This window comes from Leptonotus elevatus, chromosome 12, assembly GCF_054856555.1.
Source record: "Leptonotus elevatus isolate MCC_2025b chromosome 12, RoL_Lele_1.0, whole genome shotgun sequence".
Taxonomy (NCBI): domain Eukaryota; kingdom Metazoa; phylum Chordata; class Actinopteri; order Syngnathiformes; family Syngnathidae; genus Leptonotus; species Leptonotus elevatus.
The window spans coordinates 11,804,554-11,831,673 of NC_141250.1; the positions used below are offsets into that span (position 1 = coordinate 11,804,554).

General features: G+C 39.8%; 3 protein-coding genes across 7 annotated transcripts in view; 2 read left to right on the forward strand and 1 right to left on the reverse strand.

The window, feature by feature from the left end:
• tbl1x (transducin beta like 1 X-linked) overlaps positions 1 to 9,937 on the forward strand; it is a 32,103-nt gene extending 22,166 nt beyond the window's left edge. Inside the window, exons 3-15 of one of the 2 annotated variants that reach the window (XM_086091677.1) lie at positions 364 to 509; positions 593 to 857; positions 1,662 to 1,794; positions 3,318 to 3,459; positions 3,555 to 3,618; positions 3,722 to 3,819; positions 5,619 to 5,679; positions 5,772 to 5,893; positions 5,968 to 6,042; positions 6,122 to 6,249; positions 6,515 to 6,680; positions 6,768 to 6,869; positions 8,319 to 9,937. In XM_086091677.1, coding sequence (XP_085947803.1) covers positions 364 to 509; positions 593 to 857; positions 1,662 to 1,794; positions 3,318 to 3,459; positions 3,555 to 3,618; positions 3,722 to 3,819; positions 5,619 to 5,679; positions 5,772 to 5,893; positions 5,968 to 6,042; positions 6,122 to 6,249; positions 6,515 to 6,680; positions 6,768 to 6,869; positions 8,319 to 8,345 — 1,529 coding nt within the window. In that variant the 3' untranslated portion in view covers positions 8,346 to 9,937. The remainder of the gene's footprint in view (positions 1 to 363; positions 510 to 592; positions 858 to 1,661; positions 1,795 to 3,317; positions 3,460 to 3,554; positions 3,619 to 3,721; positions 3,820 to 5,618; positions 5,680 to 5,771; positions 5,894 to 5,967; positions 6,043 to 6,121; positions 6,250 to 6,514; positions 6,681 to 6,767; positions 6,870 to 8,318) is intronic. The other variant, XM_086091678.1, reaches the window with a different exon arrangement.
• Positions 8,935 to 19,996, reverse strand: gpr143 (G protein-coupled receptor 143). Of its 2 annotated transcripts, XM_086091680.1 has the most exons (10): positions 19,576 to 19,996; positions 18,856 to 18,965; positions 18,681 to 18,775; positions 16,383 to 16,475; positions 15,988 to 16,097; positions 15,792 to 15,900; positions 15,580 to 15,697; positions 14,327 to 14,582; positions 11,045 to 11,181; positions 8,935 to 9,870 (listed from the first exon to the last, which is right to left on the reverse strand). In XM_086091680.1, the coding sequence occupies exons 1-9, from the start codon at positions 19,829 to 19,831 to the stop codon at positions 11,078 to 11,080; spliced, it is 1,251 nt and encodes a 416-aa protein (XP_085947806.1). In that variant the 5' UTR covers positions 19,832 to 19,996; the 3' UTR covers positions 8,935 to 9,870; positions 11,045 to 11,077. The 2 variants fall into 2 exon arrangements, with proteins under 2 accessions (XP_085947806.1, XP_085947805.1); XM_086091679.1 differs by lacking the exon at positions 8,935 to 9,870 and having other exon boundaries at positions 10,771 to 11,181; positions 19,576 to 19,995.
• On the forward strand, positions 19,571 to 26,722 carry LOC147164581 (ankyrin repeat and SOCS box protein 9-like). 3 transcript variants are annotated; one of them, XM_086091682.1, is made up of 8 exons: positions 19,572 to 20,046; positions 22,055 to 22,447; positions 22,514 to 22,593; positions 24,123 to 24,230; positions 24,421 to 24,571; positions 24,631 to 24,765; positions 25,769 to 25,938; positions 26,033 to 26,178. In XM_086091682.1, exons 2-7 carry the CDS (start codon positions 22,285 to 22,287, stop codon positions 25,924 to 25,926), a joined length of 795 nt encoding a protein of 264 aa, XP_085947808.1. In that variant the 5' UTR covers positions 19,572 to 20,046; positions 22,055 to 22,284; the 3' UTR covers positions 25,927 to 25,938; positions 26,033 to 26,178. The 3 variants fall into 3 exon arrangements, with proteins under 3 accessions (XP_085947810.1, XP_085947808.1, XP_085947807.1); XM_086091681.1 differs by having other exon boundaries at positions 19,574 to 20,046; positions 25,747 to 25,938; positions 26,033 to 26,722; XM_086091684.1 differs by having other exon boundaries at positions 19,571 to 20,046; positions 25,769 to 26,722.
• Positions 26,723 to 27,120: the final 398 nt, after the last annotated feature.

Genomic DNA, 27,120 nt, shown 5'->3' on the forward strand with positions numbered 1-27,120 from the left:
GAGGAAGTGAACATGTCAGCGAGATTTAGTTAGCCTTTAGAGTTTGGCCTCGCTCAGCAGGACATGACTGCAGTGCACTTTAGCACCTCTCCAAATAAGGTTCATCTCTGGTGTAACTTGGTGTGAGAAGTGCCTTTTCAAACTTGAATGCCGTACATAACACAAATTTGCGTGCTTTGGTGTCGTCAAACACAAATGTTAAGAAAAAGCCCTGTTAGCCTTCATGACCGCAGCGGAAAAGAAATCTGTAAATGCTTTAAATAGGTCCATAGAAATTCACATTCTCAATGACTGTGAGATGTCATATGTGTTATGTAACTAGGTCTGAAGGAGGACAGGACTGATATATGATTTTGTTTTCAGGTTTCTCCCACTCAGCATTCACCTTTGGCATCGAGAGCCACATCAGCCAGTCCAACATCAATGGAACGCTAGTGCCCCCTGCAGCTCTCATCTCCATCCTGCAGAAAGGGCTCCAGTATGTGGAGGCAGAGATTAGCATCAATGAGGTGAGGTGATATTTGCTGTAGCTTCCTACTGGAAAGTCATGCAATGAGTCTCGCTCACAACGCTTTGCGGTATTCACTCACAGGATGGAACGGTCTTTGACGGCCGGCCGATCGAGTCGCTTTCGCTCATTGACGCCGTGATGCCCGACGTGGTGCAGACGCGGCAGCAGGCCTTCCGCGACAAGCTGGCCCAGCAACAGGCCGCCTGTACCATGTCGGCATCCACCTCCGGCAACCAGTCCAACGCGCCAAAGAACGGTGATGCCACCGTCAACGGGGAGGAGAACGGCACCCACAACATGAGTATGTTGAAGACCCCCGAAAGCTGTGTTTCTACTCATCAGTTTGGTTGGTTGACAAAGAACGGCTATGACTGTGTCTCGATTGTGCAAAAAATATAATAAGTATGGTGATTTACAGAGATGAATGCACTTTCGTTTGTGTTGCTTATGTATAAATGATGTTGCGTTTTAAACTGTTGGCAAGCGACATGCGGTCATGCTATTTCTGTAGCTGACACAGCTATCAGCCATCTCGATTACACAGCAGAAATACAATCCTTATCAGGTGTACCGTGCAAATGCAACCATGCTGCCTGCTGGAAATATGTCTTTGTTTGCCTTTTAATTGTGCTTTCGTCCTTATTTTAATGGACCGTATACACAAACCTTCCATTCAATCGTGCGCTAAGATAAAAGGAGAATGAGGTTACTGTCCTTATCTATATTTTTGGATGGATGCTGCGTTATCTACCGGCTCACCAGCTCCTCTGCTTCAGAAATACAAGAGTGGCGAATAATAAGATCCTCGCAGAATGTGCTATAGTTGGCGCTTTGCAGCATGATGTGTTAGTGAAACCTGAGAGGTGTGGATCAGGTGCATCGCGAGGGGGAGAGAGGATGTTTGTGTCAACATGGACTCGGGGGATTTAATTTCAAGGTGCAAAGGAAGTTTAGATGTAAGTGAGGCTTTACTGTCTTTGTGTTTTAAGGTTAAATCCTTCATATCGACATGAAATGACAATTCCGTGCTGATGTACCGGTACAAATAATATATATATTTATTTAGTTTTAAAAAGCACGACCTCGCTCCTTTAACCAAAAAATAAATCAATTGTATTTTTACGTTCCATGTGTTGACGTGTGTTCTCAGATAACCATTGTGAGCCGATGGAGATGGATGTGGACGTTGAGATACCCGCCAGCAAAGCCACAGTGCTGCGAGGTCACGAGTCAGAAGTGTTCATCTGTGCCTGGAACCCTGTCAGTGATCTGCTGGCCTCAGGGTAAGCTGTAAGGCCCTTGTGTGACAATGCGTGTGTGTGTCTGTGTGTGACGAAGCTGACCTGAATTTGGCGGGGGGGGGGGGGGGGGGGGTAGCAGATGAATAACACGTATTCACTGTTTACACCAATAGTGTGGAACTTACAGCCTGTGGGCTGCGAGAACATTTGATGTGACTTGCCATGCGTTTCCAAAAACGGTTTAAAAAACACACACTATATATACGGGGTCTTTGGTGTAGAATGCAGTGACATAACCTGAATTTGAACTAAAACCTTGTTTTTTATTGCATCTTAATCTTCTGAATTCTGGAGGGCTTAAGCACGAGGATTCCACGGGTCATTAAAAAGCATTCAAAGTCATTAAATTGTTTTTTTTTAATGGCGTTAAAAGCATTACATACGATGTCCAGAGGCATTACAAGTTTAAGTATAATTGAAACATTGTTGTTTATGCTTTCTGGCCTGGAGTCCACATGTTTCTTTATGTTCCAAATACCAATTGCTCTGAATTTGACAAGAAAAACATACTGTTCCTGTCACCAACATCCAACATGAAACACTAATCCCACCTAGTGGCAAAAAAAAATACCTCAACACAAATGAATGGCTTAATGTTTTACACTCCTTTTAACTCTTTAGTATGATATTTTTAACTTCAAATGACTTAATGATTTACTTACTATAACATTACTGTATCAATGTTTGAACATATACAACCACATTTGTATTTGGTAACCATACTTGTCCACTTATATGTTGTTTAATAAGAGTATGAAAAACTTCAAAACAATACAGTTACAGTTACTCAAGTTATGGCGGAGTTCCGTTCCTACGCTGGCGATGTAACCCGAATTTTGAATTAAGTCGGATTTCCCGATATTTACATTAGAATACTTTGTACAGTAACTTAAAAAAAAAAATGCGCGACCCGGAAGACGCCGGAACCAATATTTCGTGTTTCTGCACGGACATTCATTGTTGACGGACGGCGAAGCGGAAAAAGCTTAAACACAGAAATGTGACGCTCCTGATGGCGAGCCGACCAGCTGATGGACGTCCGTTGCTGGAGATAACAACAGCAACACATTTTTAATAACTTTAAAATGGCGTGATTACTGTGGGAAATTAACGAAAAAGAAAGTACTACGGACGAGGCACGGGTGACGTAAAGTCGAAAAGACGTAGGTTGCGTGCGACGTAGCTTGAGGACGCCCTGTATTTTATTGTACATTTAGAACAGAATATAATGTGTGGTTAGTTTACGATTTATCGCAAATGTGATTCATTATGATTGCAATTTGTAATCAACTGACAACCCTAATATATATATATATATATATAATGTGTGTGTGTGTCTGACGTGGGCATTAAATTAGGTTTAATTTACATTAAAAACAGCATTAAAAGGCATTAAACTTGACTTGCAGGAATTTGCAGAAACCCTGTAGAAAAACAGAAACGCCCCTTGATAGGAAAATGCTGGTTTACATGATGAACCCTTACAGTTTTGTTATTCCGTTCAGTTCGGGGGACTCCACCGCCAGAATCTGGAACCTCAACGAGAACAACAACTCCAACTCCACCCAGCTGGTGCTGCGCCATTGTATCCGAGAAGGTGGGCAGGACGTCCCCAGCAACAAAGACGTCACCTCACTAGACTGGAATGTAGGTTCTTGCTCCTACACACACACACATCTGTCATCCTCTTCGTCTTTCTAAACAGATTTCTGTATTAACCACTTCATCTTTCCATCCGACAGAGCGACGGGACGCTCCTGGCGACGGGCTCGTATGATGGTTTTGCCAGGATATGGACGAAGGACGGTATGTGCGCTACTGCTGGGCCATTAACCCTGCTATTAATTTGCTGGTGGTGTTATTCGGAATGATGTTTCTGAAATAATACAACATTGCCGTCGTCCATTAGGAAATCTGGCGAGCACCTTGGGACAGCACAAGGGGCCCATATTTGCACTCAAGTGGAACAAGAAGGGGAACTCCATTCTCAGTGCTGGCGTAGATAAGGTATTGAATGATGATAATTGGGTTTCACTAGTTCTAAAGCATAAGCATGTTTTATGTAGGGATGCACCTGTACCTCTTTTTAAGTACAAATACTCAGATTAGAATATGCTGCTGATAGTTGATAACGGCATCACATTTTGCATCAGCAATGAAAATGTTTTATTTCAATGATCACCAGCAATTTTTTCTTGAACATGGCGTAGTCCAGTACATGTTTTACTTAAATGAAGCCTGCCTGTATAAGGTTTTTGCAGGTCCTTAAAAAGTCTCAAAAGTCATTGAATCTAAAAACAAGACCTTAATTGGCATTCAAATGTGTTAAATCAATATTTCAAAAATGTTTTTTTTTTAAATAATACATAAGTAGGATTTTATTATTGTAAATAGTTTCACATCTCAAAAATAATTGTAAATTCTTCTTATTATTATTATTTTTACGTTTACATGGTAAGGCTTTGAGGACCATACAGTAGTGTACTTTATAAGTGCACTCCATTTACCACTTAATTCCTCTTGTGGTAACATTGCGCAATCCCAACCGCGGAACCAACAAAACAGTGATGTGGTTTTAGTCAAGACTCTTAAGAGCAAATGCACATTATTTATGTACAGTAGCAACTTTGGATAACATCGGACAGTGGAAAGTTCTTCTTTATTATTATTATTATGTTGTTTTGTTTTTTTAGTCTTACAAAGTCTTAAATTTAACTTGCCTTAAGGTGTAGGAAACCTGCTGTAACACAAGGGCTATGTCCGAATGTCCACCCTCGTCCCCTAAACCCTCATTCACTATATAGCGGCCTACTATATAGTGCCCTCATTGTGTTTGGCGATTCCGACAGCCAGCTCACTGCTTTCTCCCCGTCGCATATCACGTGACCACCGTAACTGTTACGACGCACCGGCGCATAAATCCCCAATTATTTATTGTGAATGAAAATGTTTTAAAACTGTACTTTAGTTCCTTTGTTGTACATATTTTAAACTAAAACAAATCAATTATTTCCGTAGTATATAATGAATCGGTTTGAGTGTCGCGATTGCGCTGTCGCTCGCAAGTGCATTGTGGGTAATTTTGAGTGCCCTAAATTTCGTGACCCCTCAGTATAGGGACTAGGGTGCGCATTCCGACACAGCCAAGGTGTTTATGTGGTGTCAGTCTGACCACTAGGGGCACTATTTGAAGGACTACAGAGAAATTTTTGTGAAATATCAACTGAAGGGTTCGAGCATATTTACTAGGGATGTAACGATAACGGCAATATCGTGATATCGCGATATTAAAACTGTCACAATATATCGTCACGATATTAAAAGCAGCACATCTGTTAAAAAAGTCGGTTTGGATTCCATTTGTGCAATTCTAGCACCCTTTTGGTGGCAAAGTTAAATTTTCACAAGGCATGTTTTGGCCCTTCTATGTTTAAAATCCTCGCTAATTGTCAGATTAACGGGAACGTAATATGCTTGTGAACAGAGTCAATATGTGGAGGAACTCAATGTGTGCTTGCATTAGCAAGTAAGTGCCTCAATATATATATTATATGTATGTATTTTTTATATATATTTATAATATTTTTCATTACTTGTAATGTAGCCTACAAAAGCACAATATTGTGTGTTTTTTGTATGAGCTCTTTTTTTTTCTTTTTTTTTTTTACAATATTGTGATCTTTTTTTGTATCGCCAACTTCCCCACAATATTGTGATAATATCGAATAGTGATATCGTTACATCCCTAATATTTCCACACCGATTTCTGCTGCTTGATTTTGATATGCTTAACTTGCTGTTCCCAGACGACAATCATTTGGGACGCGCACACAGGAGAAGCCAAGCAGCAGTTCCCCTTCCATTCAGGTGACGTGTGTTCAGTCGCGCATGCGGCACAACACGAAAAGACACCAGCAGCACTTTTTAATGAGCATAATGTTGATTGTGACGTCCCGCAGCCCCGGCTCTGGATGTGGACTGGCAGAACAACACCACCTTTGCCTCGTGCAGCACCGACATGTGCATCCACGTGTGTCGCCTCGGCAGCGACCGGCCGCTCAAGACCTTCCAGGGTCACACTGTAAGACTGCTCATATAACATCCTAGGGGCGCCACCATAATGAACGCTGTGGTTTTTTTTGTTTGTTTTTTTAGAATGAAGTTAACGCCATTAAATGGGATCCATCGGGAATGCTGCTCGCCTCCTGCTCAGACGACATGACCTTAAAGGTGATTTGAAGACAAACCACACGCCCGACCGGGGGAGGGCACTTGGTGCTCACATCTCCTCCCTCTGTCCCCGTTCCAGATCTGGAGTATGAAACAGGAGTCGTGCGTCCACGACCTGCAGGCTCACAGTAAAGAGATCTACACCATCAAGTGGAGTCCGACCGGGCCCGGCACGAGCAATCCCAACTCCAACATCATGCTCGCCAGGTGGGAAAGAGCTCCAACACAAACTCGTCTTAACTGTCGATGACCCGCGATGGTGCACACCAAAGGAATGTACTGACAAGTTTATAACTCACACAGGAAATAAAACTGTCATTGTCAGCACTCTGATGCAACTTCCTCATCTCAAGTAAACCAGCCGCACGCGGGGTTAAACGCACCATATAGTTTCGAGTTTATTTGTTTCACTTTTGCTATACCTGGGATAAAAAAACAAAACATTTATGGTGTATTTATTGTTGGCCCGCAGCGCGTCGTTTGACTCGACGGTGCGGCTGTGGGACGTGGAGCGAGGGGTGTGCATCCACACGCTGACCAAGCACCAGGAGCCCGTGTACAGCGTGGCCTTCAGCCCGGACGGCAAGCACCTGGCCAGCGGCTCCTTTGATAAGTGCGTGCACATTTGGAACACCACGGTGAGTCTCGGCCTCGGCCGTAATCTCCTCAAGGCTGACCAGAAAGCATCGTCTCATTCCGAGTTGGCCCTCATTGTGTCCTTTCAGACCGGGGCCTTGGTGCACAGCTACAGAGGTACAGGTGGGATTTTTGAAGTGTGCTGGAATAGCACCGGGGACAAAGTTGGTGCCAGTGCATCAGATGGCTCAGTAAGTGCCCACACAGTCGGAATATCTAGAGTACTTGTTTACAAGTGATAGTGGAGTAACTTATGTAGTTCATTGACAAAAGTATTGGGCGTTCCATCAAGAGGAAGTGAAAATAACAGATGAGTTGCTTCACTCACTCCGTCGTTGCAGCTTGAAAAATTCAACTATTTGATGTTTTTGTGCTCAGTCCAAAACGATAACAGTGTTGCTTTGGCGCCATCTGGCGGCATCTTGGTGCCAAGGAAGTGTGTTGAAGTGAGTCGAGGAGTTTCACTCAATGTTTGCACCATCTTGTAACGCCTATAAGAAGGGCTGAACAATTTAATCACATTTATATTAACATCAAAATGGAGAAGAATGCTGCCGCAATTAATTCAATTCATGTTGGTTGTCTTATTTCATGTATATATTTACATTTTAATTACTTATTAATATAGTGTCTTAATAAGTTCAGTCCTTAACAAAATGCAGTCTACATATCATTAGTTTATGAAACATGAAAAATTTAAATAATAAAACCGCATATATCTTTGTATCATTGTTGTTATATGACTGCCGTTCACACCACACTTTAGTAGAAGACTAAGTTTCTAGTGCTTTAACAACCGTAATGGAAGTAGATAAATAAACTTTTCATATTAATTCATGGTGCATTATAAGACCAAAACATTTATGTATAATAAATCTAATAATGTCGATGATAAAACATATTAATTTATTGCCTTTGTTCGTTAAAAGAACGGTACATGGGAAACAATAATAGCAAATATTAAAGGGATACTTGTCTCATTGAGCCATTTTCAGCAGTAAAAAGTTAATATTTTGTCGAGAATGAATTGGATGACTTTATTATTTTCCATGCACAATTAATATCTTTAAAACTTATTTTTCCACTTGCGGTCAACTGTTGATGACATCACCAGTGCTGAGGAAGTAGGTAACGACCAATCATGGCTCACCTGTTTTCTGGGTTTGGTCAGCTTTAGTCGACAGCAAGTGGAAAAATTAGTTTTGAAAGTATTAATTGTACATGAAAAAATTTAAGTCAAATTAATTCTGGACAAAATATTAACTTTTTACTGCTGAAAATGGCTCATTGAGTCAAGTATCCCTTTAAATCGCAATCATGACATTGAGGGGGGAAATTACAATTCGTTTTTTTTTTTATTCTTTAGCCCTATCTGTAGGCAGTTACAAACCTTTTGGGGTGTCAATTATGTGTATATTTTTTATAATGGGGGGGGGATAGGGGTGTTACTTTACTAGTGTGTTTGTTTAGGTGAGTGATAGGCGTTCTGACTCCTCACCATAGAAACAGAAACCCATCCTAAACAGATGACTCGCTGTACTTCATCAATGTGTGCTTGCATATCAGGCACAAATTTTCAATACGGTTTAAGATGTGGAAGTTTTCATTACACGAGTCAACAATCTTTTTCCCCGCTGCAGGTATGTGTCCTGGACCTGCGGAAATAGCGGAGTTGGCCGGCGAATCGTTGGAATGTGCAGCAGACTGCCTTCTTTAGACATCAGCAAATGCTCCCGTTGCTCCTGGAGGGGGGGCGTGGCACGTCGGCGGAGTTAAATACAAAGCTCACAGCGGCAACAACACCTCAAAGACAAGACAAGGAAGGACCGACCTACCACCCGCGTGGGGGAGTCGGCGCACCTTCAAGCCGCCAGAGTCGGCGCGTGTTGACGGCCAGCCCAGATGGAGGCCAGCAAAGACAACATGGGAGCTACCGCCGACTCCCTGTGCCGTACGGGGTATCTCGTCAGGAAGCGCTGCCATTCGCCCCCCTCCTCCCTCCCTCCCTCCCGCTGCGGGAAGGACGACTTAACTGAGACGCACGCCACTGACGGAAAGAAGGCTTGTAGAATTCCTCCCAGCAACTCAGCGGAGACTCGACGAGGTTCGGCAACCACAGCCAAGCCTGGCTTCCGATGTGGGACGGCTCGTCTGAAGACCCCCGCCGAGATGGACTTGAAAGTTGAAAGTGCGAAAAAGGTGGAGTGTGCTGTTCCTGGATGACAGTCCACCAAGAAAAGAACCTCCCAAACCGGCCCAATTTGCTCAGTAATTGGAAAAAAAAAAAACACGGACAAAAAAAAAGTGTGATAGTGTGCTTTACAAAGAGAATTTTTGCCCTTTTTTGGATGTACATGTAAAGAATGTAAAGATATGTAAATTAGATTAATACACAGACCTATATACTGTGTATATATGTTTATATACAGTCCACCTTATTGACGTCACGTTAGGGGCTCACTAATGGCGAGAGCGGTCTTTGCTGACGGGCCGCGACGAGCGAGCCCGCTTTTTAATTCAAAACCTCTTTTTCCAGTCAAGGCACAAACGGCAACATTTATGGAATCATCATCATCATCGTCTTCATCTTGGGTCGCTCGGTTGCGTCTTTATGTTGTGTGTCGAATGGGCTAAACAAAGCCACACCCACCAAATTATAACTCAGTTACACAAGCGGGTTAGCATTTATACATTTTTTGTTTTGGGGCACTTTGTTTTCCTGAGCTAATTCTGCTGAACCATCCAAATCTGAATTCAGTCCAATATTTTTTTTTTGTGTGGTTCAAACAGCAAATGAAATATTTTCAACTAATCACACCCTGTCTGCCCTTTTGTTCTGTTTCCGTTCCCTTTCGTCAATTTGCACTCAAACAATGTGAAGTGCACTTTTTTTTCCCCCTTATAGTGGCTTCTGCAAATGTTTTGTTTTTTTCATTCCTGGAAGTGAAAGGCAGACAGACATTTTCTTTTTTTTCTTCTCTAAGACCCTCCCCCTTTTTTTCAACATTTTTCAGTCAGATGTCACAATAGGATGTCAACGGGTGGTGGTCCATCGTTTTTCTGACTTTTTCAGAGCCATTATTGTCTGTGTCAGACTGAGAAATTGGGCTGTGGGTTTGGTGGCCAATGTGGATGAAACATTGTGACAGCTACTATTACTCTCTGGCGCACCCTGGTCCAGGGTGTGGTCACCTGTTTCAAAACAAAACATTCAAGTCGTTTAGTGTCTCAAATAAATCACTCTATTTTGATATCAGAACACCTGTGCGTTCACTTGTCATTTTTTTGACTAGTTAAAAAAAAAATCTAATTTTAAAGTGTAAATGTGTCCATTAAGGGGAAAATTCCAGGTATGTTTTGTCTGACAACACTTGCGTGGTTTGTCTAGTTTAGAAGATACTGTACTTATTTTCTCTTAACGGGAACTTCACATCTCATGGATTATTTATTTTTTTACTTCTTACTATTGCAACTTTATATATTTATATTTGTTTGCAAGATTAACACTTCTGAACAACTTCTAAAAAAATAATAATAATAATTAAAGCTTACTAATATTTTATATACCATTCTTGTGACCATTGATGTAAAATACGTTTTTATTCTGGTATGTTTTCATTTTTGGTAAAGTATTTTTTCTTTTTCTTTGTTTTATTCTCACTATTCACATAGTTTTTGTTACTCTTTACATGATCAGGATTTTTCGGCCAATCACTATATATAATAATAATAATAATTATTATTATTAACAGTCGCCCACCACCTAATGTCTTATTTTGTGGAGCCAATCAATGACGTCATTGATTGATCAGGCAAATAAAGACATTACAGTCGATCTCCCATTTTGTATAGAATGCTAAATATCGCCCAATCCAGCCAATCAGATGGGTGTAATTTTGTAATACAGTATCACAGTTCATAGTTTAAGATGGCCTCATGACATTACAACTTTAATATCGTAAATATTATAGTTACTAGTTATGATTTCAAAATGGTGTTCTTGAAAAAATCTGAATATTCTTCATTCATACATATTAAATCGTGACCGTGCCTTTGCACAACATACTTCAGAGTCACCACTTGAACAAGTACTAAATGGGTTTGATATTTAATAAGAATAAAAGTGTAAAAACACCAGAATTAGCAGGAGGCAATACAGTCATGTACCTAAAAAAATAATAATTAAAAAAATACCCTACATAAGCATAAAAGCCCTCCAACTCTTAGCTGTGAGTCACCATGGAGAACAACATGTTTGTCATGTTCTCAAGGTTACGGTAAGTTGCCACACAAGGGAATTAGAAAACGAGTCGTGACACAGATACTAAAGAGATCTACTGATTCTTGTCATTATTATTTTTTTTACCAGCAAGAGTAGTTTAGAGCGATGTGACGTTGGCTAGTGCTTTCCTGACGTCCCCAAGGATTCCTCATCAGCATCTATGTCGCCATAGTCGGGTAGCTCGCTGGATATGTGGATTTCAATTGTGCTAGATTCTGAACCTAGCGAGACAAAACAGGGGAGGGGGGCACTGTATTACTTATTTGCTTTACATGTATTTATTCCTCTATTGCAAATGCATACTGGGAAATAGTGTGGGAGTTCGTGGCATTTTCTTTGAATGCATTGTCGATGCATCCGGCTCACAAAATGTCACGATATTTCCCGTCTACGCTACGAAAAGGGGAGAAAAACTAAACACAAATTTAACGCAAAATAGTAAAAATGGTTAATGCCACACATAACTTGAGACATTTGCATCACAAGGTCATATTAAGTGTCAAGTCTTTATTTGTGGTCATACATTTGAAATACATCATCATGTGCGGACAATTTGAAAGCTTACAGACATGAGTGAAGAAGACAGCAGATCGTGTCAGTAAAAGAACTGCAAGGTAAAGTGAGGCAAAAGGCGAGTTGAAAACACGAAATATTGCATACATGTAGTATGTTGTAAGAAACAAAAGAATAAGCAAAGCAAAAGTGCAGCGTTCAAGTCCAATGACAATTCCAAAGAGAAATTGCAAAGAATTACTGTCACTAAAGAAGAAATAAGGCAGTCATTTTTACTTCTTATAGCTGTTAAAAGGGGACGTTTGTAATGTTAATCAAAAAATAAATAAATAAATCACTTTTTTCCCTTCTTTTTTTTTGTTGCCACATTTACCATATATGTTTTGCATGACTTATTAGGTGTCAATCATTCGTTTTTGCAAAATCACTCACATTTCATACAAATACCATTTCACACTTAATGAGGCTTTTTCTGGACTAACAAGGTGTGCACAAAACAACAGACGTGTCTAGCTCACTTTTGGGGGTGATTCAGTGCCCCTAAAGTAAATCCAAGCACTCCCAACATTTGAGAGATTTTAAGATTTTATTTACTGTAGCCTACGTCCTTTAAAAAAAAAACAAGCTAGAGAAGTGTTAAACCCATACTGTACTTGACAGAAATGTAGTATTTTATCAACAAAAATACAGTACCCCTCTTTTGAGTGAGTGAATCTGCGGCACTCCCCTCTTGCAGATTCCTATTCGTGGATTCCCCCTGCCCAGCATGTGTATACAGTATATTCTTTTATTTTTTTGTAGAATACACAGTGTTTTCTTCTGTTTGTGTGTGTGTCTGTGTTTAAAATAAATAAATAAATACAAACACATATATTTTCCCCCATTGCATTTCAATGGCCATCAATCATATGTGGATTTCCGCTATTCGCTATCCCGCACGAATAGCTATAACAAATTATCACTAACGGGCATAATTTCTGCTACATTTGACTGTATATCACTTTTTACGTCATTGGGGAGGAGTTAGCTCACAGGAAATGTGACACGGTCAGACAGTATGCCATGCTAACGTGTTGCTATTAAAGCTAAAATGTTACTATACTAACTGACTGAGGTTCACAACAAGCATTCACGGTTCACATTCAAAACTATGGACAACTTAAAGTGCCAGGGGAAAATCCACACACTATAATTCAAACCTAAAACATCTCGTCTGTTGAGGCAGATGTGCTAACCGCTAGCGACAAGCTAACGTCTAGCTCACCATGCTGCCTTCCATGATTTCACATGGGGAAATAAATTGCTTGGAAACGGGATTTAATCAATCAGATGAATTAGTTCAACACGTGCTGGTGTCATTAAATTGGGCCCGCATAATTGCTTCAACATGTCATCCTCCGGAACTGAAGGACATTACGTTGGCTGCCCTAGTGACGACTTTGGCGACGAGGAAAACAACGGGGAAAGAGATGAATAAGAGGAGACATTGGGGTTGGGTGGGTTAGTAACAATCTGGAGAAAATCCTCCAGTGTCCGACTGTAGATCGACTTTGCATGCATCGCTGGACCGGAACGCAATGGAATCATCTGTGTTACATTGTTAATAATGATCTTGAGTTGCTGGGATAAGCGTCACATGTCTCTGCCCCCCCCCCCCCCCCCACAGCAAAACAGGAAATTAAAAGCTTGGGACAATGATCCAAAGGGTGATGCAAGAGTTATTGTTTTTATCAAACACTGTATTTTGGTTTCATTGCTACCTATGAAATGCGTCAGAAAGGTTCCAGGACAGGCATCACGGAAGGTTTATTTTAAATTCAAATTTTTTTTTAAAAATGCAAAAATTTTTTTTATGAAGCACTCTATAACTATCAAATTATTCAATAGAAAGTAAAGAATTTAACATTTTTGCCCACATTTTTTGCTTCATTTTTTGGACATTTCACTCATTCTGGTATTTGCTCCTTGACCACCTGGGGGCAGTATAATACAAAAACAGAGACACCCACAAAGAAGAGATTCACAACAAACTCAATGGATGCCTGTAAGTATTGTTGCATTATCTACGTATTGCGCCACTGTTCATGCAAAAATAATAATAATAATAATAAATGTATTGCTTAAGTTAAAGGGTTGTAATTAACACCACAACACCAATGCTATTTGCTAGCCCCTCTATGGCGTTTTGCATTGTTTGTTAGCGTTAAGCTAACTGGACTTTCCCAAGGTTGAGAATGGAATTTTTAGTTGTACAGCGCAGATGATTGCAGATGATTTGGCCTTGATGACATTTGAACCATGATGGGACCTTCAACCCCGCTCCAGAATAAAAAATGATCCAGTTCAGGGGTCATCAAAATGGTGCCTGTTTAAAAAATTAACTCACTAGTAAGATTCATATTATTTTTATGTTGATATTGTAAAAAAGTACAATAGAATAGCGCCACTTGTCAGTTAGCTGCAGCAATATTTTTTCTCATTTTTAAATCACACTTGCATCGGTGTAAATCGAGAAATTATAGTATTTTAATTAAAGAAAATGGCGTAGTTCAAAGGTCAGTATTGTAGCGGCCTTACTAATGGTGTTGGTGAATGAGAAGTGAACTGAACCGTGGATTAACAAACAATTCTACATGATATGACACGTACTCCAAGCTTTATTCTCATTATCTCCAGCAGGGGACAGCAACAGTACTGCTAAAAAAAAAACCGTGACCACAGTGTTCAGAGTGCTGCATAAATAAAAGCTCACATTTTAGGATCTTGCACCAAATAAAATAAGCAGTCCATTCATCCCTCATCACCAGCCCTCATACATGGGCGAGCTATTGGCGGCGCCGCGAGGCCAATTACCTTCTGAGAGGACGCTGATGGCGTCGGACTGCGGCTGGCCAGTGCCGTTCATGTTTTTCTTGGCCTCCTGCACGTGACTCTGGTAGAGCAGGGCCGTGCCCACCAGGGAGTTGTGCCCCCCCGCGTTGGCCACCGAGGTGGAGGCCGACTCCCAGGCCAGCTCCCTCCGCCCGCGCGGGCTCAGGTCCACGTCAAAGCCCGTCCAGCCGTGGAAGGCCAGCGTGTTGAGGAAGGCCTGCATGGGGTTCAAAATCCCCTGAGATGCAAACGACAACGCAGTGAGGACACTCGACTTCACGTTTGGTCGATGGACAGGATATTTCCTCAAATAATGGCCCCTGCGCTTCTATTTGAATAAATAAACGCCGCACCTCAAATAGACCATTTTGGTCAGTGTTCATATTGTTGTCATACAAGTCGATTGCGTATTTCTCAAATACTGGCCCCTTTCCAGATACATTTAAATAGATCGTTGTAAGCATTAAGGGACCAGAAAAAAAGTTATTTTATTCATTATGTATTTTTTTATTTAATCATTTAGTCATTTAATCTGTTATTTAAATTTTATTCTGGCAAAAATCAGAATTGGCCTCGGTCTAAAAAAATCCCAATCAGTCGGGATATTTGAAATTTGAAGAAGCAGTAAAGATGATGGATAGATATGTAGATGTGGAATAATTACTCATAAAAAAAATAAATACCACACCTTTAACTCATTCACTGCCATTGACGGCTATAAACGTCAAAAATTAATTTGAAATATTTCTATTAGTTTGACTTTTTTTTCCACTTTTGTTAACAAGAGTATGAAAACATCGATTTTTTTTTGTACATTTAGAACAGATATAAAATTTGTGATTAATCGTGAGTTAACTAGTAAAGTCATGTGATTAATTACGATTAAAAAATGTAATCACCTTACGCAACCAAATTTTTTATAATATTTTTTTAATCATTCATTGCGATTGACGGCTAGAAATGTCAAAAATTCATTTGAACTATTAGTTCAACATTTTTTTCCACTTTTGTTAACAAGAGTATGAAAACCTAGACTTTTTGTATTTAACATTTAGAACAGACATAAAGTTTGTGATTAACCGTGAGTTAACTAGTGAAGTCATGCGATTAATTACGATAAAAAAATGTAATCGCCTGTCACCCCTAAATTTTAATAATCTTTTTTTAAATTGAATTTATGGCAGTAAATGAGTTAATAGCCACTATTTGAGGAACTAGTGTGTTTTTAATGTTACCATGATAAACCATGTGATGAGGGCAGCGTTTCTGATATTTCTGAGGCTGCTGTCGTCGATGTTGCCCTGCATCTCCAGGTAGAAGAGGAGGCCCTCGTTTATGATGTTGGGAATCCAGCTGGCGCGTCACAGCAATATGATTATCACATAAACATACATGAACGCACCGTCACGATAACGGCATGCTGAAGTGAAGAAGGCTAAAAACCTACCAAATAAAGAACACCAACATAATTTTAAAGAAGCGTATTTTGATGGCGTTAGCCAGCCGCCGCTCGTTTTCCGTGTAGATCCCTTGACGCCCTTTTAGCAACGATGTCACTAAAAGAAGAAGAAGAAGAAGAAGATGTCTTTTTGTATATTTAAGTGAAACATTTCCGATTCCCCCCCCCCTCCAAATAATCTGACCTGCGGATGTGGTCCGGTTGAAGAAGATGGGATTGGCCACGAGGACCAACAACATGGGGGCGTACGTGGTGACGTAGTGAGGGATGGCGTGCTGGAAGCCTTGTTCACAGCTGAACAAATATCAACGACACACACGAAACATGTTCAACAAATATCACAGGACATTGTCAGAGTATTTGAATACATGCAGGCTGAAGCACGGCGGCCATCTTGGCAGGGGCGTCCGTCTCATCGAAGGCAACGCAAAGCACAAACAGCTAGCTTAGCATCGCCGTAAACACAAAAGCTCAAAAGAAGCTTGTTGTATATCTACCGCTTCATATCAACGAAAATGATTCCCTCTCAAATATTTTTTAAATGTCTTGAAAGAATGAAAAAGCTGATAAGGGTCTTACTTGGAAATGGAGGGGTAGTAGAGCATGGCCACGCCCTCGATACACAGCAGCAAGGCCAGACCCCATGTGATCATGTGGTACAGGATAATGGTGCTGGGGGAGAAAGGGAGCCAGTCATGAGACCGCGCTCACGTCCGCAGCTCTTTGTCCTCGGGCCCGGTTTGATCATAAATCTCCTCTTAACTACTTCAAGTATGACTCCCTACTACGCACTAAGCAAAGAATTACTTTCAGTCAATGCAACATTCAAAGCCAGGGGGGCTTCCATCCATTTCTGAAATTATTTTGAAATTCTGAGTTTATAGATCAATCATCAAGCAAATGGGCCGCAACTGGATGAAAAATTCGATATCGTACTGTATATGCAAGATGTAAATACGAATATACTGTACACCAGGGGTGCCGAAGTCCGGTCCTTGAGAGCCCCTATCCAGCCTGTTTTCCATGTTTCCCCTCCTGCAGCACAGCTGAATCTAATGATCAGCTAATCAGCAAGCTTTGCAGAAGCCTGATAACGATCCTGGTCGTGAATCAGGTGTGCGCAAAACAGGCTGGACAGGGGCTCTCGAGGACCCAACTTGAGCACCCCTGCTGTATACGCTATACTGCACTATAGATGTACAAATAGTCTTTTCAGAGAAAATAAATAAATAAAAATCACTCACAATCTCATGTTAAATGGGAGTCAACACAGTCACTGTTAAAGCGCCTCGGATTAACCCCAACTACATTTCTGATGTTCTAGTAGACTTTCTAGTGGAATCCTGAAAGTTTTGCGCCAACACTGACTTTTATTTGGAGCTGTTCATAATTCTCTCCACCTTGACTAAGGTCCCAGTTCCATGTGAAGAAAAGGAACCCCCGAAGCATGATGCTACCAGCACGATTCACTGTAAGGTATGCTTTTAAACTTTCTTTTTTTAAATTATTAAAACATACATATTAACTCATTCACTGCCATCGATGGCTATAGACGTCAAAAATGCATTTGAACTATTTCTATTAGTTAAAAAAAAATTGTTAACAAGAATATAAAAACCTAGAAAACATTTTTATTGTACATTGAACAGATATAAAATTTGTAGTTAATCATGACTTAACTGTTGAAGTCATGCGATTAATTACAATTAAAATTTTTAATCACCTGATGCAATAAAAAATAAAATAAAAGATGATTAAAAATTAGGGGCGTCAGGCGATTACATTTTTTTATTGTAATTAATTGCATGACTTCACTAGTTAACTCACGAATAATCAGAAATTCTATATCTGTTCTAAATGTACAATATTTTTTTTCCTAGGTTTTAACACTCTTAACAAAAGTTTTTTTTTTTAAACTAATAGAAATTAATTTTTGACGTCTATAGCCGTCAATGGCAGTGAATGAGTTAAAGTTCAACCTTGGTTTCACCGGCCCATAACATTTTTGCATTTGGGAAACTTGAAGTATGTTTTTGCAAAATGTAGCTAAATTTGAATGTTTTTCTCCACAAAACAAAAAGTCAAACAAGGGAGTTGGAAAAATTGAAATCCTAAACTAACAAAGTGATAAAAACAAGCGAGGCACAAAGTAACAAGCAACACAGCACGACAAGACACACCTGGACAAGACATAAGTGGCTGGAGGGAGCTGATTGGTTGACAGGAGAAAAAATGGAAACGAAAACCTAACAAGCGAGACGACATGAAACGAATGAAATGTCATCTAAACAACAAGCTCACACTTTGTACTTAACAATGCAACTATAAAATTGTCATAAAAAGCCTACCAGAACAACTGGAGCTGCACTTGGGGTTAATCAGAGGCACTCTCGTAAATAGTGGCAGTTGTGCGGTGACTCCCATTTAAGGTGAGCCTCCATGCGATTGCTTAATTCTGAACAAAATCTAGTTATGAGAGGGTGTGCACACTTGTGCAACCACATTATCTCAGCCTAATTAAGCGAATCCCACAAATATGTTAAGGATTGTTGGGCTACAAGTCGGCTTATCTGTGGCTTGTTTTGTTTGACCCGCAACTAACTTCATTTCACGACTAATTCAAACATCAAAACATTCTGCTTGACACGAGACAAGCCTGGTGCTGTTTTTTTTTTTACACATTCTAAACGTTTGAGTTTGAAAAATCAACCATTTTTTTCCCCACAACAACATCAAAGGACACAAACGCGACGATGTGGAAAAGATGACACGGCTGACCATCAAGCGCACAACTTCAAATCTACTACACACATTGCATAATTATTTATAGTTTAAAAAAACAAACAAAAAACAACAAAAACAAAGTTCATGCGTCACCTGATTCCTGCAGACGTCTTGACCACCAGGAAGACGTCGACGGCGTAACAAAACGTCCACCAGAACGAAGCGCTGTAGAACAACTGGATCCACATCTGGGAAAAAAAGAAAAGAAAAGAAGAACGTCAGCGAGCGTCTTTAACCAACTGCCATCTTGTTTGCGGACGGACTTAACTGCGCTGCCGAGACAGAAGACGTCCGGCCAAGTTTCGGTGCTGTTGGCCACGGAGATCTGTTCCACCGTGTTGGGGAGGCCCACCCACAGAGAAGACCTCAAAATGATGCCTGGGGGAGGTAATGTAACACGCAGGTAATGTAACTTCACCAACCAGCAAGAGATTATGAAGTAACCTCGAACTGAGCCAAATTCCCGTTAAGTCAGTCAATTAGTGAGTTCATAGAATTGGTGCATATTGTATTTCCTCTATTACTTTAATAGACGATGTGGAAACAGCACAGATTGAATCAATAAAAGCCACACCTCAAATACACGCCTTATTTGCCCTTAGCTAGGATCGATAATCTTATGTGCTGCAGTCGTCGTTTTAACACATTACGCTGCCTAAAACGCAGACATGGCATCTGTTAAAGCTGACATTTATGGCAGGCTAATGCTGTAAGAGTAAATTTACACAAATAAATGCCATACCTCAAACTTTCTGTATTTTTTTAAAACATTTTTTACCTTCAGTTAATTATAGCCAAAATATTCTAACACTTTTCTGTATGATGCAGGACAATTGTATGCAACTATCATTTCCAACTAAAATCTATTAGAAAATACCGAGAAAAGAAAAGTCACTTTAATTAAGGGTTTAAAAAAAAAAAAAAAAAAACGCCGAAAAGTGCGCGACGCGCATGCGTAATTTGTAGCCAGCAGCACTCAAATCGTCACCTGTGCATCCCAAAATGTCGCACAGGCTGATGATGAAGAGTATCCTCGACGAGGACGCGGGTCTGGGCAGCGGGTACTGGCCGAGCCTCCTGTAGCCTTTCCTCTTGGGCAGGATCTGCAGCACGGCGAAGAGCACACTCACGGCCGCGCTGGTCACCGTCAGAACTCCGAAGAGGAGCGGCTGGAAGGTGACCACCAGCTCGGTGGCGCCGTCCCGGTTCGAGCAGCAGAACGTCTCCAGCCGCGGGGACGCCATGACGGAGTGCGCATGCAAGCCACCCAGTCGGCCCGGCTCGCAGGAAAAAGGGGGAGGAAATAATGGGAGTCCGCTTAGCCCAATTCTTTGACTGATCACATGGTGGCGACATCATGTGCTTTCGTTTAATCCCCCCGCGGCTGCGCTTCAAGTATGATAGCAGCACGTGGGTGGATGATGTGAGGTGACTTTTACTTGAGAGGACACTTCATTAGGTACGCCTGCACAATTGAATGCAAGATTTGCCTTCCCTTATTTCATCTTTAGTCATTTTATTGAATCACTCACAAGTTCACAACTGACTCGTTTTTTGTTGTTGTTTTTTTTAAAGGGGGAAGCCACATATGGCCATGTTATTTGTTTTGTTTGAGGCTAAATTATGGGGTAGATGCCACGGCCGTTTCAGGCCACTGCTGGCCGCGTTCCAACACTCGCACCCCCACCCCTGCGCACACCAACCGCACGCTCCCGCTCATCGGCGGGAGAGCATCTCGTCTATCTGAAACGCTTCGGACACTGAGACAGACACTACGCACTCGCAGCCTCGCACCCGCCGGACGGGAACGCGCAACCCACACGGGCACAAAGGCGGAAGCGCAAGTCTTGGAACGCGGCCCACACGTCGCAAACCAGAAACGGAAACAAAGTTGATGGGTGAAACGCAGAAGTCAGAAGTCCCGCCTCCTCCGTGGAATATAGTCCATCAGTGTGTCTTTTTGGAGACAACGAAAGGACAGATAAAGCCTACTCCAAAAAATCTACCCTGCTACTCTGACTACCTCATTTTGAGAGTCATGCTGGGTGAACTTTTGCACTTGGCACAACACAGTCACATCAACACACACATATGATGGTAAACTAATGTGCATTTGTCATGTTACAAGTTGGAGAGCCAATGAGCAGTCAAGTCTAAATCCACGGTATTCGCGCACAATGGGCTGTCTGTGCAGCTCATTAGCGCCGGCGTCATGTGACCTCTTGATAAGAACAACGGTGGACCCCACCACAGTCTGTGTTTGGATAAGTTGAACTGTCTGCATGACTACAGTCAGGATATAAGCTACACACTACACACATTTCATGTGAAGTTCAACTTGTTCCAGACACTGGCCGTCTCTCTCTCTTTGCAAAAAAATATTAGGTTTCAGCCCATGGAGTCGTTGAAAGGGCAAAAATTGCAAATGACCAAACTGTATTTGTTTTCAGAGTTTTCAAATCATCAAAGCTATTCATGATTGGTTGAATGATTATGCATCCACAGTCCTCTATCCATATAAACTCATAAGGCACAAATCCTTTGAGTTGACAGTATCAAGAAATTCTGCTCTACTTTCAAGTCAAATTTCAGAATTTTACATAATTCCTTGCTAATAGAAAAAAAATCAATCAATTGAATTCCTTGCAATTATTTTTTTTTTTGTTAACTTGTTGACAATGGTTCCTAGGTTACATTCAGGACCCCCGTTTTTCCCCCTATTTTTGTAAAATTAAGCATTGTTTTGTATTGTAATTCTTCGTGTAAAATAGTTTTTAATTTGAAAAAATAAGAGTTTCGTATTTCTTTGTTTTCTTCATTTCTTGTACTGCATATTATTGCAGCAGTATTTTCATGAAATCACAAATTTCCTGTAACAGTGCAATTTTATTCTAGTTTTCTCACCATAATACAAAATCCTTACAAAATGTGGGATTTTTTTCAGCTTTTTTCCCCTGTAAAATCTGGAGGGTTTTTTTTAAATGTAAAATTGCTACTTTTTTCACTCTTACAATTTTATTCTCCAAATAAAATAGTGTTTTGTTTTTCTCTGTGAATATATATTTTTTATTGTCATAAATGTATACTTTTTTGTTGCATTGAATCTTAAGTCACTTTATTCTTTAACGTTTTGTCTTTTCTCATTCAATAACGACGGCATGAATGTAACAAAATTTCTCTTGGGACTATTTGGACTTTATTCTGTGGAAATTATCAATTTTGCATGTAATGTTAAATTGTAATGGTTGCTAAAGTGCGACTTTGTTTACATTGTTCTCATATTTTGACCAGCCTTTGTTCTAAAAAAAAACTAAAACAAAACTTTTCTCATCATAATAAAAGTTTTTGTTGGGCAGTTAACACTTCACCATTTTATTGTCTTTGATTTTGACCCCAACATATTTTTTCTTGTCAAAAAATGAGTCATGAGTCTTTTAACAATTTTGTATATTTTTTTGTACTTCCAGGTGTTTAAAAGGAAGAGGGGAAAAAAACACACCCACCAACATTCCAGTCAGGTCCACCAGACTCCTCCCATCTTTTTCTGCACATCTTGGGAGTCAAATATCAACACAAATATTCCAACTTGCCCAACAGGCCTCCTTCTCATTTGTGGCACCTCCATTGTGGCTGAGACACACCCACACCACTGAGGCCGCCCGCTTCCTGGAGTGCAAATAGCTGCTCTCAACAGGAAATGACATCACAGCGCTTTTGTATGCCCAAAACCCAACGAGCAGCAGATGTGTTTCCAACGTGTATTGAGAAGCAGGGCAAAGCGCAGCGAAGAAGAATGTCAGGAGGACACGAAGAGCGTCAAACCCGAGCTTGTGTTTTCTTCTCCAATCCTTTGATGAGCGGTGAGTGACACACGTGAGCCGCCTTTTGTTTATTGCAAGCATGTGATGTGAACGTTGTCTGCACAGATGTCGAAGCAGACTGGACTCCAATTCATGATGCTGCTTCCAATGGACGCACGCTGACATTGCAAAAGCTCATCGCTCAGGTGACCCAAACTTCAAATACGTCACTTTCAAACCTCCTGAGCTTTTTAAACATCAACAGGGGTCATCAAGTAATGCACAACTACATGTTGCATAACATGGAGTATTTTTTACTTTTTTTTGTAGATGATTGTTGGACCGGGGAGCACGTTTTACTGCTGAATTCCAAAAGTACCAAAACTACAAAAACATAAAAATAGCAAATGAGACAGACTTCACCCCCTTTTCTCTCAGTGCAGCCAACTGACTCCAGAAGTACCCTGATGAGTTGTGAATAGGTCTGATGTTGACCTAAATGGCTGCTGATGATAAATAGTCCACCTGTATGTAATCTAGTCTCAGCACACTGTATTAATGAAAAACAAAAACAAAAGTGTGGACAGCCGATAATATTGTGACATAGCTTTCAGCTGGATGTCAGAGATACATTATGAGAATAATGTTGTCATATAGCAAGAAATAAAGATTTAAGTTTTAAGACGAAAAAAAAATCTAATGCCATGAGAACTACGTCTTGATATTTTTGAAAAACTGATGCAATTTAATGGAGGGGAAAAAATACTGAGAATAAATGTGGAAATTTTTGTGTTGTAATATTGGAAAGGAAAAAAATGGGGATAGTTCTAGAAAAAGATGTAATGTTTTGAGAAAACAACATAATTTTTCAAGAAAATAGTTAATTATTTGATAAATCATTAAATGAAGCATTTTTTTTCTAATCATTTATTTTCCAACTTTTCAAAGTGTTGTCCTATTTTGAAAATAATATAGATGTAATATCAAAAAATAAGAAATAAAGTTATAATTTCATGAAAGAAAAATGAGTGATCTTAGTGCAACCCCCCCCCCCCCCGGAAATATAAAAAATAATCCTATATACAGCATAAGGAATGCTTTTTAAATCGGTAAATTTTGAGAAAAGCAGTCATTTTATGAGAAAAGGATGACTTTTACAAATTAAAAAAAAAGTTTCAAGAAATTATTATTTATTAATTTTATAAATAAATGTGTAATTTTATGATAGATTTTTTTGCAGTAATTTATTTTCATATACAAAATTAGCCAGACTATTGCATAATAATAATAAAATTGTATTTGTAATACACTTTACATTTCCAAAGAAACAGCTACAGTGTCAGGTAAACAAAATTAATAAACAAATAAATAAAAATAAAAAATACAAGTTATAACTCATTCACTGCCATTGACGGCTATAGACGTCAAAAATTCATTTGCACTATTTCTATTAGTTAAACATTTTTTTCCACTTTTGTTAACAAGAGTATGAAAACCTAGAATTTTATTTTATTTTATTACATTTAGAACAGATATAAAATTTGTGATTAATCGTGAGTTAACTAGTAAAGTCATGCAAGTAATTAAGATTATAAAATGTAATCGCCCGACGCCCCTAATTTTTAATAATCTTTTCTTTTATTTTTTATCGCGTCAGGCGATTACATCTTTTAATTGTAATTAATCGTATGACTTCAATGGTTAACTCACGATTAATCATACATTTGATTAACAGGGTGCGTGTGTGAACCTGAGCACGTTGGACCAGGTCTCCCCCCTCCATGGAGCATGTGCACGGGGCCATGCAGCCTGCGCCAAGTTGCTGCTACAACATGGCGCTAATGTCAGTATGACATCATTTTCCTGATTTTTACATAATTCAATTTTGTGTTTAGAGCAGAGTAAGCATACTCACTTGTAGAGCCAGGGGGGGAAAAAATCAGCTAATTTTACCATTAAAATGTCAATTTCTGTTAAACATCTTTTTAGCTATTAAAGTCTTAATGTGAGGGAATGTATTTTTGCGTAACCAGGTAAACAGTGTGACACTGGACGGACAAACGGCGCTGTCGGAAGCGTGCGGCCGGGGTCATGTGACCTGTGTGTCGCTGCTCCTTCGACATGGAGCGAGGCCTCTGGGGAGCAGCGCGTCCAGCTCGCCGATTCATGCGGCCGCAGCCAAAGGTGAGATGTCACCACATGTCCGAAGTGCTGCAAATGCTATTGTGACCATTTTCACACAGGTTACCCAGAATGCATTGAGTCCCTCGTGCAGCACGGCGCCGACTTGGACCATAACATGGATCAGTCTGGCACCCCGCTCCATGTGGCCTGCTCCAATCAGCAGCTGACTGCTGTGAAGAAACTGCTTCAACTCGGTAAACATCCTGATTGCTTAACTATGGCTGACATTGCATCAGTGCGCTAGCGCGGAATATAATGAAATTGTCTCAGCTATGGCCTTATATAATCTCTATTTATGTATGTATTTTAGCAATAATCTAGAAAAAAAGGGACCCGTGATGGCGCTGTGGGGAACACCTAAACTAGTGAGCAAAAATAGGCTTAAAAAATGAAAAAACAAATAATTTAAAAAAACGTATTTTTTTAAACATTAACTAGTGTTTTTTCTCACGATCAGTAAAAATAGGCTTTAAAATGAAAAAAACAAACACTAAAAAAAAAAATTAGGAAAAAATTAAACTGGTGTTTTTTTCTCAAGATCAGCAAAAATAGGCTTCAAAAACTTAAAAAAAAAACTTTTAAAAAAATGTCGATTTTTTTTTCTCATGATCTGCAAATATAGGCTTAAAAAATTAACCGCCCCCCAAAAAATAAAAAATAAATAAGCTAGTGGTTTCTTAAGATCAGTAAAAATAGGCTTCAAAAATGAAAAAAAAAAAAAAAAAACACTTTTGAAAATAAATAAATAATAATTTTTGATTTTTTTTTTAAACTAGTGGGGTTTCCTCAAGATCAGCAAAAATAGGCTTCAAAAATGGAAAAACTAACAAACACTTAAAACATTTTTTTTTAGAAAATAATTTAACAAGTTGGTTTTCTCAAGATCAGCAAAAATAGGTTTAAAATGAAAAAAAAACACATTTAAAATGTATTTGAGAAAAAAAAAATAAACTAGTGTTTTTTCTCAAGATCAGTAAAAATAAGCTTCAAAAATGAAAAACAAACATTAAAAAATAATAATTTTAGAAAAAAACCCAACTAGTGTTTTTTCTCAAGATCAGCAAAAATAGGCTTCAAAAATGAATAAAAAACTAACAAAAAAACACTTTTTTTTAAAATATAAAACAAAATAAAAACAAAAAACACAAGAATCAAATACCTCTCTCCTGTCAAAGGTGCAAGTGTAAACACTTTTAGGTCCGGCGAGTCTCCCCTGCACGTTGCCGCCCGTGCGTCCAGTCCAGAGCTGGTATCGGTTCTGCTGGAGCACGGGGCCGACGCCTCCCTGCGGAACCCGGAAGGCAAACGGCCCGTGGACCTGGCGGCCCCCGACAGTGCGGCGGAGAAGCTGCTAAGACAAAGCGCAGGTATTCCAAAACAAATTCCTCAGCGTGAGTAAGAGTTATTACTGTATAAGGCAAATTTATGCTCACTCTTGGGGGACCGCCCGCCCGACTTCAGGAGTCCCGCAGCTGATGCACCTGTGCCGCCTCCACATCAGGACCACTTTAGGCAAACACAGGCTGCGCTCCATCATTCACCTCCACCTGCCCACAGTACTCAAAAACTATCTTTTGTGGAAAACCTGAGCATTTAATTCACTATTCAGGAGATCCAGTTTAAGGTCCATGTACTAGTAATCGCTTTGTCACCACTAGTAAGACAATGTAATGCACTAGTAGTATGACTGTATTTACTAGTGCCACTTTTGGCCTACTAGTACACAATTAAACATTACTAGGATTAGAATACCATGCTCTGCTGCACTAGTGCAGCCAGCAGTTTACTAATATTGTTTAATTGTAGGCCTAAAGTAGCACTAGTACAAAAAATATCGCTGAATTGTCTTACTAGTGAGGACAGCAAGTGTACGAGTACAGACCCTCAGCAGGATAATAACGACAACTTTTTTTTTTTAATATATATATATATAAGCGCTGCTGCATTTCTCTACTTTGCCAACAGAGGGAGCGCTTGCATAATCATTGAGTGCAAATTTGACTTTGAAAGGATGTTCAACTGGAATCCAAAGTCACATGAAGGTCAACGTTGATTCTGTTCTCCAGCATGTTGTATTCATGAGCTGGCACACTTTTTTTTCCTTCTTCACTTTCATCTCCGCTTGTTGATGTTCCAAATATATATATATATATATATATATATATATATATATATATATATATATATATATATATATATATATATTTTTTTTTTTTTTTTGCCTCCCCAACTTGGGCTTGTGTGAGCCTTTCAAGCTGAATGGACGTATTTTAGGCAGCAACATTGAGGCCGTAAGTGCTGTACTTTCATCTAAAACGGATCACTCTGATATAAAATGTATAGAATTAGAGAGGTTGGTTGAATTATTTTTATTTTATACTATCTAAAACCTCTCAGATCCCCAAATGATCAAAAACTGGTTGCTATATTGTCTTCACACAGTAGATATGATTGCCTTGAGAATAAAGTCATAATAGCAGCATGGTGGTTCTGCCTTGAATCTTTGCCCTGGCCTTCCTGTGTGGGCTTTGCTTGCAATAAAGTCCGAA